General features: G+C 34.6%; 1 protein-coding gene across 1 annotated transcript; it reads left to right on the top strand.

Annotated features, from left to right (window-relative positions):
• Nucleotides 1–3,314: 3,314 nt before the first annotated feature.
• LOC107765674 (MACPF domain-containing protein At4g24290) lies at nt 3,315–13,952 on the top strand. Its single transcript, XM_016584344.2, has 7 exons — nt 3,315–4,961; nt 5,782–6,020; nt 7,180–7,357; nt 8,953–9,021; nt 10,884–11,070; nt 11,532–11,698; nt 13,044–13,952. The coding sequence occupies exons 1-7, from the start codon at nt 4,701–4,703 to the stop codon at nt 13,710–13,712; spliced, it is 1,770 nt and encodes a 589-aa protein (XP_016439830.2). The 5' UTR covers nt 3,315–4,700; the 3' UTR covers nt 13,713–13,952.
• The last annotated feature ends 474 nt before the right edge of the window (nt 13,953–14,426 follow it).

The following is a 14,426-nucleotide window of genomic DNA, read 5'->3' as shown; positions in this document are numbered from 1 at the left end:
CCTAGTCGCCGTGCTTAATTAAATATCGTAATCTTAATGCGTTCTTAATAGATTGATTTCATAGGAATATATGTGTTAATCTATTTTGAATAGGCGAGTAGTACTTCGGGAGAAGGCTACGAGAGCAATTGTTCGATTAATTAGCAACCATGAGTGAATTGTATGAAAGGGAGAGTTAACTAGAACACAATAGGATTGGTGAATCGATCACGACCCTGGAATATTTGTCTCTACTGAATACACAACAAATATTTTGATGCTTGATAATTTCGTTACTAGTTAGAATTATTGTTTATTATAATCACACTCTTGAACTCGAATTGGATCGACTGAATAACAAACTTGGTAAATTTAGTGGGTAGTTAATACAAGTCTATGTGGGTTCGACACTCGACTTATTATTTTATTATTTGTACGACCATGTATACTTGTGTGTGCATTTGGGAGTAACACTGGGTGTCAATCACGTGTAGTTTGGGACATGACACTCGTTTTCAATGCCTTTAGAACTCACTCAACACCAATAACATGCTTGTATTCGGTGCCAACAATTTGTTGACTCATATCTTACTTGTCTTCAATCCCACATGTCATCTCGTCATTCGTCCAACTGTCGCTAACCAACTTTTCCTCGTAAAGTAAAGTGACAACACTATAAAGGTAATATGAGTAATTAGTTAAGCATTTTGAAGATAATTCGAATGTAGTTCATACCATAGACAGTACATATTGGATAAAAAGTGAATCCCCGGCAGAACTACGATTTCAAGTTTATGAGTTCGGAATTCTAATACTTTTAAGTTATTTGGTTCTAAATTAATATTTATATATAATTAATAAATTTTTAAATGATAAATATAAAGTTTGAACCAAAACTATTGAATTTGGCCGAACCCGTAGCCCGCACTGTGATTCTGCCCCTGCCCGAACTCCCACTTAAACTAAGGAAACTGATAAACTTTATTCATAGAAGACAACAACACCCCAAAGGATGAAGTATATAGTAAGTAGGCCGAATTTTAGGCCAATTACTGATCATATTCCTATAAAGTTGAAAGTTTAAAGGACACCCGCCCTAAAAATACAGAACTTTAATTTGCTTTCACCTTGCTTTTGGATATGGAAACAAGTCGTGTGTCACATACCTCGCCTAACAAAGCTATAATTGGCATTCACTTAGGTACGAGTACAACCTGAGTGGGTATCGGTTCAATAAATATACATAACATTAACAACTCAACCACTTATACGTAAATTCCAAATTAGTTAAAGTCATCCATACGAATTTTCTATTTTTGTTCGACTTTATTCTCTCTCTCTCTTAACACTCTAACATGACGTATAACAAATTCAATATTCAAAAGATCCATTTTATGCTAATAGTCCCTCTTTCTTTAAAATTGGTGTTTCACTTATTGTCATAAAAGGCAGTAGATATAATATTAATACTATGTTGGGTCGTTTGGTTGAGAAATAAGTTATTTTATGATTAATTATTCCGAAATAATTAATTTCGAAATTAGTTATATCACGATTTTACCCCAATTAAATATAGATAAACACATCTCAAATTTAATCCTGAAATTAATTATTCCATATTTCTCGTACCAAACGAGCCCTGTATGTACATATTGTTGCCATCTTGATATTTACTGTACGCCAACTGCTCAACTATTTCATCTTAATTTTTGGCTGCCCTCGTCCCATTTTGAGCCAATTTGTAAAACTCTGTGAATTGTCATCAGAGCTGTTGCCTGTTATTTTGATAAGCATTTTTTAAGATGAGTTTCAAAATATTTTAAAGATGAGTTTCAGGTATCATTTTTTTTAAGTAACAATATTTTTTCAAATAAAATGTATGTCCAAGCACATCATATTTTTTAACTTAACTTCAAAAATTATGATTTTTTCTTCAAATCTTATGTTTTTATTTCCAAAGGTCTAGACACAAATCTTATGGCATAATTTAAATCACGAGTATTAAAAGTATTTTTTTCTTAAATTTTGTGGGGAGTCAAAGTAGATACCTATAATAAAAGAAGGAAAACTACCAGCTATGTTCATTTATAAGTAGCTTATTATAAAAATTGGTCAATTTATAAAATATTACTAATATTAGTCAGTTAGCTATTTGTAGCCAAAAAAGATCAAATATTTGCTTTCTTTTGAGCGAGTGTTATTAGAATAGATTGGGTACATCTTAAGAAGCTTGAATCTCAGTTTTGGGATAATTTGGTGGAGTTTTGAGGTGATTTGAATTGAAAAGTGGAAGTAGAAGATGAACATGAAAAAAATGATATGTGTATCACACTATGTATCATTTATGTATCACATATGTATCATATTTGTATCAAATGTGTATCACATGTATATCTATGTATACCTGTGTGCGGGATACATGTTTGATACATGTGTCGAACAAGAATTGTTTGAATTCGATTTTAACTACGAATTTTGATACCAAATCAGTCCAAATCACCTCCAATTTTCCTCAAATTTCGTATTGGCTCATCTATATGTGTTCAATAAATTTCAACCATATCCATTGGAAAAACTCCTTTTTTCCTTAGAGTTTTGGAATCTTATAAATATATATTTTCTTGTATTTTATCACCTTATTTGCTACATCATCTATGTAATTTTCTTTCCGTCTTGCATCTAATGTTTTTGATTACGTGTAAAAATATAGAGAAGATCTTTGCGTGTAATTCTTGAAGAGAAATAACTTTATTTATTTGAGTTTTTAATTTTTATATATGCTTGACTAATTTTAATAAGTTTATGATTAATGACTAGAGGTTACTAAGTTGGAACTTATTAAAATAGGTAATTGGGAATCGTATGCACAAAGCTCCAACTCAATAATCCTATTTCTTTCGCGTTCTCTGCTACTATGAGTGACAAACGGTCGGGTCAGGTCAGATATGGTTCGGGTCGAAAACGTGTAATAAAAAAATAGATAATTTATCCGATCCGACTTATATTTAGTACGGATAAAAAATGGGTTAACCGGCGGATAATATGGGTAACCATATTATACATGACTTCTTGAATATGATCACTTTTGGGAGAATTACTAATCTCTCAAACTTGAGGAACCCCCGTTTGAGGCTTTACAAATGTAAAAGTTAAACTCATTGGTTATCCATTGGTTACCCGTTGGTTATCTTTTTTTTAAATATATAATATGGTTCTTATCTATATTTGACCCGTTTTTAAAAAACTAATTATGCAACACATTTTTTTTTATGAATAATATGATTGTTTTCTTTTAACCAATTTCTATAAATATAGATACGAACCATAAGCTCCGAAGACACAGCTACTTATTGACAACACAAAAGAAAGTTCAAAATGAATAGCGCCGTCAAGGTCGAAGAAGAAGATGAAACATCAGAAATGTCCATGGCTTTTCAGCTTAGAAAAAGGCACGAATCGTCCTCTGTAACATTCAGGAATGCGGCAGAGACAGTAGTGCTACCAAAGAAGGTGGAAAGCAAGCCCAGATCTGAAGACATTAACGAGAGTGCAGAGGCTTTCATAAGGAAATTCAGGCAGCAGCTGCTTCTTCAAAGAGTTGAGTCCATAGAATGAGCAAATGCTTAATAGGGGGAACATAGTTATGAGTAACTATTTCTTCTTTTTCCACTTTTCATGTCTTTCACAATTATTGTAATGTAAATTAACTAGTATTTGAACCTTATGATTTCAGTATTATAATATTGGATTCTGAATTAATAATTTATACAAATTTATTGAATTTCTTATATACATAAAGGGTTTGAATAAAAGCTATGTCCTCGGCCAAAGTGTGGCTCCGCCCCCTGATTGTGTTACTATGTGTCCAAGTGTAAATGGTATGATGAACGAAATGCAAAATTCTTCTTTTCGAATCTCATCCCAAAACTAACTCAATAGCTGGTTTTGGGTCAAAATATCACTATTATATTTTTTAAAAATTGTCTCAAAATTTTGTATTTATTATTTTGTACCGATGTTGCTTCGTCTTCTCGGTCATCTGATAGTGTATCACGTAGTTCATTATAAAAATGATAATTTTGTATCAAATTTATTTATGTTCATGACTATGATTTGCGATAATATAATGAATATTATTGTTAATGATACTGTTGGGTATTTGTGATAATTTTTAAAACTTGTGGGTATAAGTCATGTTTCATATTTTTACAAACCAAACTTTACCCAAAACACATGTCCAAACACATTTTCATCTTCAAAACAAACTTACTCCAAATCAAATTTTTCAGAATAAATTTAAAAATCTACTTAGTTTATATTTTCTTTGTATGTCAAAGGTTAATTTGTTACCTTGGGTTGGGGTTACTGTTTCTAGTTTCCTTTTATTGGAGCGTTGCTTTGACCTAAATTCTGCAAATGAATTATGTCGTTTTCATAAAATGAATAAAATTGCACCTTGTGATACAAGCAGTAATTTTGATATAGGGCTGAAAATGGGTGGAAATGCAAACAAACGGCAGGTAATGGCTTTTGACTTTCCCTTCCAAATAAAAAAGCTGCCAAGGACACTATATTTGACTGGTCAGTCATTATCCCAACCAACTCCACCTAATCAAAATGAAAATTCCAAAGACTTGTTCTTCGTCTTCTTCAGTCAAAAAGACAAAATTTAGAATCATGACAACAACTATTAGCTTGTGAGGGGTGAAAGGATTATATTGATGTCGAACAAAGAGAGGGCGTTGAAACTAAGAGCGGCGGCGGAAGCGGCTGTGAAAGCAATAGGGTTAGGGTATGATATAGTGGATGACTTGAGGTTGAAGTATTGCAAGGAGGAGTGTAGGTTGATCGCCATTGAGGATGATCAGGTGCGAGACATAGCTATTCCTGGGGGAATTTTGGTTCAGAATGTTCCCAAGTCCATCCATTGCGATAAAGGCGACCGCATCAGATTTACTTCTGATCTTCTCTCTTTCCAGCAGGTGATTTTACATACAACTCTGAATTCTTTTTGGTGAATCACTCACTTGTTAATTCTTTGTATATGATATATGCATCAAGTGCCTTTCCAATAGTGAGTATCTTGTGTAAGTTAAATGATAAAATTTGTAAGTGCTCATGGCACTAGAGGCATTAGGCATTTGGTCTGTGACTATCTTCTCACTTGTTTTAAGTGGTATCTGGTGCAATTTTATGAAGGTTGATTACCATATGCAATAAAACAACAATTTAATGCATGAGATAAAAGAGTATGCTTCGCAGCCTTAGTTTTGTGTGGAGGTTTTCTTTAACTTGTAATCAGTCCATTTTACGGTTTGTATAGTCATTTTTAGTTTTTTGCGATGCATAGAGTTGTCAATATATTCTGGGGTACCCGGCCATGAAGATTCAGGGTAAAGGGGGTAGGGCAGAGGCGGACCTAGGATTTGATAGTGGCGGGGGCACCACTATCGAATAAAAATTTGAGCAAATGCTGGAGTGAGAATCGAACCCAAACACTACACTAAAAGTCAAGTTTGTGCCGCATCAAATCGACCAATGCCGCCTAAGCTTTGAGTTTTAGGGTGCCAATTAAAATATATACCTATTATTTAAGATATATACACATATGTACATATAATTTTTTTGAAATTACCGGGGGCCGGTGACCCCCCTACTCTAAGGGTAGGTCTGCTTCTCCCTACATGTTGTTATTAATCCTTTTCCATTTCCTACTGAAAAGATAATATAATTATGATTAACACTTTTTGATTTTCAGTTCGATTTGAAATTTCCAGTGACATATTATCTTTATCCTACTAGATGTCCGAACAATTTAACCAGGAACTGTCTCTTTCTGGTAAAATTCCAAGTGGCCATTTCAATGCTGCTTTTGAGTATACCACTTGTTGGCAAAAAGACGCCGCCTACACAAAAGCTCTTGCTTTTGATGGGGTCTTCATCACCCTCTACAACATTGCATTAGAGAAGGCACAAGTTGCACTTCATGATCATGTTAAACAAGCTGTTCCTTCATCTTGGGATCCAGCAGCATTGACAAGGTGAGAAAGCAGTTCGCCTTTAAATATTTTGCTTCCTTGAGGTATAATTGACCTCTCTTGTCCAATCACTGCTCAAGGTTTTTCTACTTAGCTTTTTAGTGTGTGTAAGCCTTTTTGCTTCTTTTTTTTCTGGTTGGGGAACTGGACTGCACTGATGAAAGAACAAGATAGAGCTTGCTTGAAGAAGTTATGTTGGAATTTGTTTATTTCTGACATTTGTGATACTCAACTTCTTAACTACCTTTAATCTTATATTAACATCGTTCTGGAGGTTTTTGTTGGGTTCTTTAGAAGGGTATCGAATATGGCAAGTTGAAAATGCCCCAAGGTATTTATGGAAGTTTTTGTTGGGTTCTCTGCATGATGTGTGGTAGGCACACGCCAATAGTTCGAATCCTGTTGGTGGACCAAGTCTGGTATCTAAGCGGAGAAGGGTAGAAGGATGGACCTATATTATTCACCGTGTTTCGAAGTTGGAAGCGTATATTTCTCGGTTTTATGCACACGTGTATACACACACACACACACTCACGTACATACGTATGTGTGTATGACTAGACAAACTATGCTCATTCATGAGTGTTTTAAAATTGACATAGGAAATCTTCTAAATAATAAATGCATCATAGAAAAGTTTTCTGTATAAGAATGGAAGATGAGCTGGGTAGGGTGATGTCTTTAACAGCTAGCTCAGAGGGCCTCTAGACGAAGAGTCTGTAAATCAAAGTCAAGAAGTCAAAGTTGCTTTGCATATATGCTGTAACTATTGATTTGTTGCATTTTAGATGTTGTACGTATGAAAAAAAGAAAGTTGTGCTTGTGTTGCATAATATAGAGGATTTGTATAACTGAGCAGACTAGTTTTGAAATGACCCATAGTTGATGAAGGTGATTTGATTCTCTCTATCTTGCATGCAACATTTTATTGTCTACCTACCTGCAAAGAATGTTTCTGCCCCAGTAATTATCTTGTCAATCAACTGATGAGATGCCAAAGGGCCATGGAATTGGAGAGTGCCAAAATTTTACCATTAATTTTTTAGAGCCTTAGCTATGATACTGTAGCCTGCAAATTGATGCTAAATAATGTTACTCAGGGACATACTCAACATTAATTCTTAGTCTTATATCAAAAGTTGGACACAATTGTAACTTTCAGGTTTATTGAGAAATATGGTACCCATGTTATTGTTGGTGTGAAGATGGGCGGAAAGGATGTTGTATATGTGAAGCAGCAACATTCATCAACACTTCAGCCTGCTGATGTACGGAAAAGGTTGATAGAAATGGCAGACCAACGATTTAGTGATGCAAATGAACAATCCAGCACTATACCGGTATGCACAAATAGGGTGAAATGATTTGTGATGTTAACTTTCACATCCACACACACAGAGGTCCAATGTTTTGGATCTCATTTCCTTGCAATGCTTTGAACTCCAACCTTTGTATTTTATGTCAAATCTTTTCTTCCTTGATAAGATAAATCTTATGTCAAATCTTTAGTCTGTCTTCTCTAGAGATGGCAAGCAGGGTGGGGCAGCACGTGGTGGATGAAGCGTTACCCTGCAAATGTATCAACCCGCCCCGCCCCACCTAAGTTTATATTATTTTATTTCTTTTTTCTATTTTGTTAATTAGCTGAAACAGACAAATTTAACATTTTCACATTCTTTAAAATTGTGTCTGTGTAGAGGTGCTCATACATACAATTTATGTTATGATTTCATTCTACTTCTGTACATGCACTGCTGGGTTATATTGTGTGTTTAAAGATTTCAGAGACAATAAGCACATAAGCATGTGCCCTTCTTCGTAAATCAACTCTCAATACATTTTACTATTGAAAGAAAATCAGTCCATATTGTTCATTCCAAGAACAACTCCTTAGATTAATAATTCTGAAGACTGAATCATAGGGATTTATTAGAAGTTCCCAGAAATTGTATCTACTTTCATCATCAATGAAATTATAACAAGTTCTATAATTGAATTTCTCCCTCTTTTTTTTGTGGTTGATTATTTGGTAAGGTTCCTTTGATTGAACATATACTCTTGGTGCATAATTTTTCAATCTATACGGTTTGTGATTTCTACTTCCATAATGGTTCATCTCCTATTACGATGCAAATACAAGCGAATAGTGTTTCTAGTGAATAATGGAGAGTCATGTAAATAGTCCTCAAGGGACTTGTCAAAAAGAAAATGTAAATGATGCTGAGGGAAGAAAAAAAATGTAAATGGTCCTCTAGAGATCGCCCATGGTTAATTAACACAAACGATCAGCATCCTAATAGTAATTAAACCCTTGCTTGCTTGTCTGACTGCTTCACGAATATAATCCTGGCGACCTATAACTTTTGCCTCCAATTTTTCCTCCTGCTGAAATTTTGATGCTCCTACTGAATTCTTGTGCAAACATTATCCCAAATTATTCCTTTGTCACCTGATATCATTTGCTTACAAATGTCATTTCTATATGATTTAATTATGCATTTGAATGGCGATTTTGAACTTGGAGTGTGGATATCTCTGATGCTGCCAATTCTTATAAACGAAAGGACTGTAAGTACAGTTCTTTTCAAAACTTCGGATGAGCACAATCTTTTTCGCACTTTAACGTTATTGGATTACAAGTAATGAACTTAAAATTCCTTCAAGAAACTTGACTGTGCAGAAGTGCCTTAACCTCTATACTGTTTGGCTTTCTTTTCTTAATATTAATTTTCTCACTTTAAATGTTGTCTCTTTTTATCCATGCTTTTAGGTTGGTAGAGTTCTATCAGATGGACCATTATTTTTAAATTGCTGGTACTTGTCCAAAAAAGGATTCCTGTGCTACTCTTGCAAAAATGTCTTAACCTAGCAATTGATTAAACTGAACTCATGTTGCAAGATTTTAATATTAACTTCTTAGTTTCATCTCTTTTAGCTTGCTAACAGTGACCAAGCAGTGCCTTTTGTGGATTCCACTACATCAACTGTTCATTTTCACAAAGAGGTAACAAGTCTTGTGAATGGTAGTAAACATAATTTTCCTTATCCTTGAAGTTTCTGTTTCTTTGCAGTTTCTGTTTGAAGATGTTTTATAATAAGCTTCACACAGTCAAGGTTTTTTTCTGATTTCAAAAACATAAACTTGACTGTGACTTGTTTTGGATATAATCCCAGGTCAATCCCGTAAAACACCACTAGTACTTAGAAGTTCGATAAGAGGATTGTGCAATAACCTTTTTGAGTGCCACGCATACTACCCTGACTGTTGAGAGATTAGATTTTGGAATGCTCTAGATGGGAGGGGAATCAAATGAAAGTGGAATAAGCATACGTCATTTGGAACTGTGGTTGAAATAAATGATCTAGGACAGACAGAATAAATTGCGTTTGTATCAAAATGACTAAAAATCTCTTCGATTTTTTCGTTAGTATAGTCCTATCCATAAGGTGAGGCCAGTACAGTTCGTGAGTAGTGAGTATGGCTGGAACAATAGATAAATGAAGTTTTGAACATTGTGCTTACAAAAGAAGCTCTCACGTGTACTATGTTATTTTTTTGTAGTGAGCAATATCTGGGTAAAACATTACATGAAAATCGCACTATTAGGTATCAGGACTGGCAATTCTAAGCTTGATGTGTTTTTCCTTTTCCCTTAAATACAAAATTCGGCACAGACAATGATTCCAATTTAAAAGCTTAAATGGAGTCATATAGTCATGAACATTGATGAAGTGTTGGCTAAAACAATATGGTATGCAAATAATATTTCATTCAGATGATGGGTTTTAAGGGAAAGAGTGGTGACTGCAAGCTTGAGATCTTAGGTTGTAATTTTAAAATGGTCAGCTCATAGCCATGTGCTTGAAATTTGTAGTTTTGACTTGGTTGTGGGTAGTAAGTGGCGGGATACACCCTGGTATTGGGTGGTATATATCGGAGTTGGTGGTGCTAGAGTTGCCTATTAATGATTAGAGTGGTTAAATACCGTGTGGTAAAGATTCGGGGTAGTGGCTTTCCTTCTCTTTAGAGATTAATAGGGAGGTGAGCATGTGAAAGTTGGCATTGCTCCAGAATTTTGTGATGTGGAAGTTTTGCTGACTCCCTGTATGTTTCAAACAGCTATTTAGAAGGTAGAAGTTTGAATTGAAGTTTTTCCTCCCATGGGATGTGAAAAAAAAAACAAGTGATAGAACCACAAGAAATTTATTCCATATCTTTTATCAAACAAAAACTAAAGAAAAAAGGTTAAATATTCGTAAAAGTAGAACGAATGTGATAATGCTATATGGTTCAAATTTCAAAATGCTGTTGCAAGTTTGCCACACAAGCAGCTGATTTACTTCTGTCATGATGGTGTGAGATTTTTCCAGCATGTAGCTTTAGTTTTGGGAGTCGAGGTTTTTATCTTCTTCATTTGTATCACATTTGTTTATTGACATTCTAATGATGCTTCATTATTGCATATGCATTTTATTTGATCTTTTTTTTTTTTTACTTTTAAAATTTTATATACTTTTTCTTCTGTATATGAATAACATCTAATGAACTACTATTTTTTGTACATGTAAAAATGAACTTACTGGTCTTGTTGGGCTGCTTTTGCTGAAAATTTATGTTTTAGCTATTATTTAAGTATTTTGATTGCTCAGAAGTTCACCTTGGTGCCCTCAGTGAAACCCAAAACTGCCTTTTCAAACCCTCATTGGGCGGATGCTTCATTTCTTTCTTCCACTTTCAGTTTGATATTCACGTTTTTATTTACTTTCCTTCAAACATTTCGTGTTGTGCTCATTATTTGGTTATCTATAACCTTCATGTTTCCTTTTCCATTCCAACTTTTTTATACCCCTTTTCTTTGACATCAGGATATTACATTCCTCTGGAAGAGGAGAGGTGGAAGCAGTATCAGAAATCTGCCACATAAAAGGTGGTATCAAACTGTTCCAATGGAACCTGATGTGATTTCAATGTCATTCATTCCAATATCATCATTATTGAGCGGGATTGATGGCAGTGGTTTTTTGACCCATGCAATTAACTTGTACATACGTTGTAAGTCTTAATATATATTTTTACATGATATCGGGTGGTATTTCTTGATTCATCTTAACAAAAGAATATCCTGTTTGCCTCTTAGGAGTGTAGCTACCTCTTTTTTTGGCTTTAAACTATAGAAAGACCTGTCTAAAGAAATAAAAATATTGTAAAATAAAGCTTGCAGCAAAACCCTGCATCGGTTAAAAAGTGTGGATAATATTTGGATTCACGTTCATAGGTAGAATTTTATGGAGGATACTGAAATCCAAAATCCACTCAATGCATAAATTCTGTAATCCACAACTCCTGAATTTATGGCTGTAGATTTTTTAAGATAATAAATCTAAGCTCATCACTTAATAGGAAGGCAAATATCATGTTTTATGTGATTTTGCACAGGCACCAATTTTAGGTAGCTATTTGTGCAAAACTCAAAAAGTAACTTTCAGACAATCCATTTAATTTCTGAAATGCAGATAAACCACCAATTGAAGAGCTTTATCAGTTTTTGGAGTTTCAGCTTCCAAGGCAATGGGGACCTGTGTTTGGTGAACTTCCTCTTGGTCCAGAGAGGAAGCAGCAAAGTGGTGCAACTCTGAAGTTCAGTTTAATGGGCCCCAAGTTATATGTTAATACAAATCCGGTAACAACTTCTTCACCTTTTACACACCTATTATTTGTGCGGCTATGTTAACTTGATGAATTATTTGGAGGAACTTGCAGTTTGAAAATGTTATATATCAAATCCAATGTATGATCTCTGTGTTAAATGTTAACAATTTTTTTGAATGATTCATCTCTCATGGGACTGGTTCTTAAAAATGCTAGAATGTATGCTTAGACAACTGGGTAGCTATTCCTGCTCTCATAAAGTTTGTAGTGAATCATGTGTTCATTTATTTTGATATGGGGCTATATTATGCAATGCTAAACTATGTTCATAAAGGTTGATGAGAAGCCCAATGTAAAGTGGAAGAAGTTAAACATAGTAAATGGACAACAGAGGAAATCTTCGCTCCATAGACCGGATTGGATTATGGAACAACAAATAATAATGATAAATATAGACACCTACTTGAACAGGCATGGAAGAGCCCAGTTCTTTGATTATTCATGGTCTTGTTGTATGTTTTGTTATTCGACGAGCTTATAAATTTTACAAACGAACTGTGATATATCAAGAGTACAAGAAAAGGAAACCAAAATAATGAAGTTCCATTTCAACAAAATCAGTCCAATCATCATTGCATGTTGGTACTATCAATAGAGGTTGGTGTAATTAAGTGAAGGTGTGATTTTGAACTTTGCATATATAGAAAGGAGTGCCACGTATAATACATGAAAAATGTAACAGTAAAGAAATATGATCACTTGGATGTGAAATATTGGCCTCTCTCACTCTCAAAAGCTCTGTGTTCCTTACTCCATGTAAGCGTTATCATAATTTAATGTCTTGCTGATGTAGCCCTTCTTTGATTCCATCTCCCTAATAATTCTGTAATAGAATCATCATTTAGCAGATATAAAAAATATTTTGCATCAAGCTCCCCAATTTTGCCACAAATCAGCGACCTTTTTTATTTAAGAAGAAGAATAAGGATGCTTCCTGTTAATTAACACACATCGCACCAACTCTCATGCGTTCTTTCTATCCTTAGATTGTTAGCCATTAAGATAGCTCTCAGTTCTATGAACTAAAACCTTAGTGGAGCACTGCTGTTTCATTGCCTTCATTGTTATTCGGTGATCCCGAAGACTTGTGTCCCATTCTGAATGGTGTTTCTGCTACCTATATGATTAACCAATATAGTACTGGTCAAATTACTTGCCTGGCCTTCTATCTTAGAACGTAAGTTATTTTAAAGAAGAAATGATACTAAAATAACGAAATTCGAAGAAGTGGTAAGCAGTTACAAGTTTATAGCAGCCTATTGTTCAACCAATCAACACTTTGTATGTTGATATTTTCCTTGATGAAATTTTCATAGGTGGATGTGGGTAATAAGCCAGTCGTCGGCCTTCGATTGTATTTGGAAGGTAAAAGAAGCAATTGCTTAGCAATCCATTTGCATCACCTTTCTTCCTTGCCAAATAGTCTTCAGCTTCAGAATGAATCATATGGAGATGCCAGCAGCTCCTCTGACCGGAGGTATTATGAGAAGGTCCAATGGAAGAGTTTTTCACATGTATGCACTGCCCCCGTAGAATCCGATGATGATTCCTCAATCGTCACAGGGGCCCAATTTGAAGTTGGAGAATCTGGTATGAGAAATGTTCTTCTTTTACGCCTTAAATTTTCCAAAGTGTTTGGTGCCACAGTCATAAAGAGACCTGAGTGGGATGGTTCCCCTGCTCACACTGAAAAATCTGGAATCATCTCAACTATAATAAGTTCCCATTTTTCGTCCGCTCAAAAGCCATCACCACGACCATCTGAAGTTCACATAAACTCTGCACTTTATCCGGATGGACCTCCAATGCCAGCACAAACCCGTAGACTCTTAAAGTTCATTGACACGACAGAGATGATGAGAGGACCTCAGGATCAACCTGGCTACTGGATGGTGTCGGGGGCTAGGCTTGTAGTCGACAAGGGTAAGATTTCTCTTCGTGTTAAGTTCTCTTTATTAGCTGTTGTCTTGGCAGATGAAGAGTAGCCATTGCAAGGCTAATATATGAGGGCGTAGAAAGAAAAAAATTGGCTGGAGATTACCTTGGCATATTTGTTATTTTGTTACTGCAATGTGAAATAGTAGGAATTTGTTAGGTATAAATTTTCTCGTATGAATGGCTTTCGATAATGTACAATCTGCATGATGTTCTTGTGATTGTAATATAATTAAATTCTTTCATTTTTTTTTTGAAAGTTGAAAATGAAAAAAACGGAAACTTCTGTACATCATTGCAATTAAATAGTTTGTGTCTCTATTTTGTATTATAATTGTTTATTATGGACTTTTAGTTTCTCGGATTAAAGTCTAACTTCAATACCTTTAACTAAAATGAAGTTGTGTGTCAAACATTTAATCAAAATTATATGGACTTAAATGAAGATTAAAGTTCAACTTAACGGTGGTTATAAGCAATCTAGCGGGTTAAAGGAATGAACACATTTTATTGGGTTCAAATGGTTGAATGATTAGTTGCATATCTCCTTGATGGCATCTTGACAATTCAAAGCTACATCAAATATATATTGAGATAAAGGAAATTTGCACAAATATACAGCCCAAGATCTAAATGACAAATCAGCTCGACTCAATTGGAAAATGTTTCCACTTTCCACTGCTTTTCAGATAGCCAACTGTTACAAGGAATTAGAGGAAATTACAAAACTTAAACTAAGAACTTTGCTTCAATACTCCAACAGC

The sequence above is a fragment of the Nicotiana tabacum genome, chromosome 15, assembly GCF_000715075.1.
Source record: "Nicotiana tabacum cultivar K326 chromosome 15, ASM71507v2, whole genome shotgun sequence".
NCBI lineage: Eukaryota > Viridiplantae > Streptophyta > Magnoliopsida > Solanales > Solanaceae > Nicotiana > Nicotiana tabacum.
Note: the sequence above shows the minus strand (reverse complement) of the source record. Positions and strands in the feature narration are given on the sequence as shown.

Coding starts and splice junctions, on each gene's coding strand:
- LOC107765674 (XM_016584344.2), top strand. CDS start 4,701: ATGTCGAACAAAGAGAGGGCGTTGAAACTAAGAGCGGCGGCGGAAGCG. Junction 7,358..8,952: donor AACAATCCAGCACTATACCG/GTATGCACAAAT, acceptor CATCTCTTTTAG/CTTGCTAACAGTGACCAAGC. Junction 11,071..11,531: donor AATTAACTTGTACATACGTT/GTAAGTCTTAAT, acceptor TCTGAAATGCAG/ATAAACCACCAATTGAAGAG.